Consider the following 2,500-nt stretch of genomic DNA (forward strand, 5'->3'; position numbering starts at 1 on the left):
GCAGTCAGATATCTGGTTAGTCTAGTTTAGTGAGGATTATGGGTATTGTAGTTTTGTGAATAAAACAGGCTATTGCAGTTGAGTGGTATTACTGGGTAGATTATGGGTATTGTAGTTTTGAGTAAACAGGCTATTTTGTTATTTGGTTTGGTTGTGTGTGTGTGTGTGTGTGCGCGTGTGTTGTGTGTCAGATCCACGTCCGTCGCTCACCATACTGGTCAGAGGGATGTCCGGTCGTCACGCCTGGACCATGCAGCTCTTCCACCAGCCCAGAGGGGCGCGAGCCAATCAGAAGGTGGGTCACGACCTCTCCGCAGTCTGCTGCGGCTCTTTTCCTGTTGAATCTTTTGTTTGTTTTCGTTTTCACACAATTAGCCATATAGTAGCTTTGTTTGTATATTTGCTTTGGACAAAGGCGTCTGCTAAGTAACATAACCGTAATCATAACCTTAACCGTAACAGTTATATATACGTATACAGTGCAGTCGGAAAGTATTCAGACCCTTTCGAGTTTTCCACATTTTGTCATGTTTCAGGCTCATCTTAAAAGTAATTCAATTGTTTTGTTTCCTCATCAATCTACATACTATACTCCAACACTCCACAAAAAAAAGGTGTTTGGAGTGTTTTGTGAATTTATATATATAAAAAATAAATAACATGAAATAACATGAAATTATGTTAATATATACAAAAGCACTCTGCACCACTGAAAGTGTCCAAGAGCACGGTAGCCTCCATCATTTGCAAATGGAAACGTTTCTCGACCTTGTGGCTTGGTTTTTTGATGAGAAAAAAAAATATTTTAAGATGAGTCTGAAAAAATGTTATGTTTCATATGCTGTATGTATGTATATTTTATATGAAATAGTTGTCTGCAGTTGTGTGTAATAGTTGTAGACATGTAGCACATGTGTACCTGTAAGTAGTGCTTACAGTGAGGAGAAAATGTATTTGATACCATGCTAAAGTTGCCTAAAAAGAGGAATATAAAATCATCACTTGACAATTGATCTTAATGTCTTAATTCAAAAATTTAGTAAAAATAAAACCGCTCAGTACCCCAATTTTCTTTGTGATTGAAGAATGTTTCGTAAATTAATAAATGTTCTTCCTGAATGCTAGGGGGAAGGAAGTATTTGACCCCCAATGTAACCCTATGGGAATTTAACACATAGGGTTAACATAGGAGCAGGCAGATTTTTATTTTTTAAGGCCAGCTATTTCATGGATTCAGGATGTTATGCATCCTGATAAAGTTCCCTTGGCCATTGGAATTAAAATAGCCCCACATCATTACATACCTTTCACCATAGCAAGAGATTGGTATGGTGCTTTTTCCAGTAGGCCTATTAGCCTGTTTGATGCTAATTGAGCTCAATACAAATCAAACAGGCTAATAGGCCTACTGGAAAAAGCACCATGCCAATCTCTAACTATGGTCAAGGGTATGTGATGATGTGGGGCTATTTTAATTCCAAAGGCCAAGGGAAATTCATGGCGATGCATGATATCCATGAAATAGCTGGCCTTTAAAAATAAAAATCTGCCTGCCCCTATGCTAACCCTATGTGTTAAATTCCCATAGGGTTACATAGGGGGTCAAATACTTCCTTCCCCTAGCATTTAAGGAAAACATTTATCTATTTACGATACATTCTTCAATCACAAAGAAAATTGGTGTCCTTGGCGGTTTGATTTTTACTCATTTTTTGAATTAAGGCATTAAGATCAATTGTCAAATGATGATTTAATATTCCTGTTTTAGCATGGTATCAAATACATGTGCTCCTCACTGTATATGAGTGTGTGTGAGCGGCCGGTGTGTTTGTATGAGTGTGTGTGAGCGGCCGGTGTGTTTATATGAGTGTGTGTGAGCGGCCGGTGTGTTTATATGAGTGTGTGTTAGCGGCCGGTGTGTTTATATGAGTGTGTGTCGTGGGCAGATGTTCTCCCCTGAGAGCCGGCCTCAGCCCCGGGGGGAGGTGTGTTTATATGAGTGTGTGTGTGAGCGGCCGGTGTGTTTATATGAGTGTGTGTGTGTCGTGGGCAGATGTTCTCCCCTGAGAGCCGGCCTCAGCCCCGGGGGGAGGTGTGTTTATATGAGTGTGTGTCGTGGGCAGATGTGTTTATATGAGTGTGTGTCGTGAGGAGATGTGTTTATATGAGTGTGTGTGTGTCGTGGGCAGATGTTCTCCCCTGAGAGCCGGCCTCAGCCCCGGGGGGAGGTGGCGTCGCGTCCCGGCGTCAGGCAGCGGCCGTTCCCAGAGGACGTGGACAAGATCCCGCTGGTCAAGGCCGACCTCAGCATCCCCGACCTCCACGAACTCCTCACAGCAGAGGTCAGCACAAGGTCGTCTCCCTGGGAACCACTCAGAGAGGGCAGACAGAGAGATGCAGATATGCAGAATTATTGCTGTTCATTAGATACAGTATAACTCATAATATAAATTATTACTGTTAATTAGATATAACTTTATATATGTATAAATTGTTACTG

At 41.7% G+C, this 2,500-nt stretch overlaps 1 protein-coding gene across 7 annotated transcripts in view; it reads left to right on the top strand.

The window, feature by feature from the left end:
- LOC134087992 (ral GTPase-activating protein subunit beta-like) overlaps nt 1-2,500 on the top strand; it is a 52,619-nt gene that overhangs the window by 39,926 nt on the left and 10,193 nt on the right. For all 7 annotated transcript variants that reach the window (XM_062541872.1, XM_062541875.1, XM_062541876.1 and 4 more), the window contains 2 exons: nt 192-295; nt 2,190-2,342. In XM_062541872.1, the coding sequence (XP_062397856.1) occupies nt 192-295; nt 2,190-2,342 (257 nt within the window). The remainder of the gene's footprint in view (nt 1-191; nt 296-2,189; nt 2,343-2,500) is intronic.

The sequence above is a fragment of the Sardina pilchardus genome, chromosome 7, assembly GCF_963854185.1.
Source record: "Sardina pilchardus chromosome 7, fSarPil1.1, whole genome shotgun sequence".
In the NCBI taxonomy this organism is placed as follows: Eukaryota; Metazoa; Chordata; class Actinopteri; order Clupeiformes; family Clupeidae; genus Sardina; species Sardina pilchardus.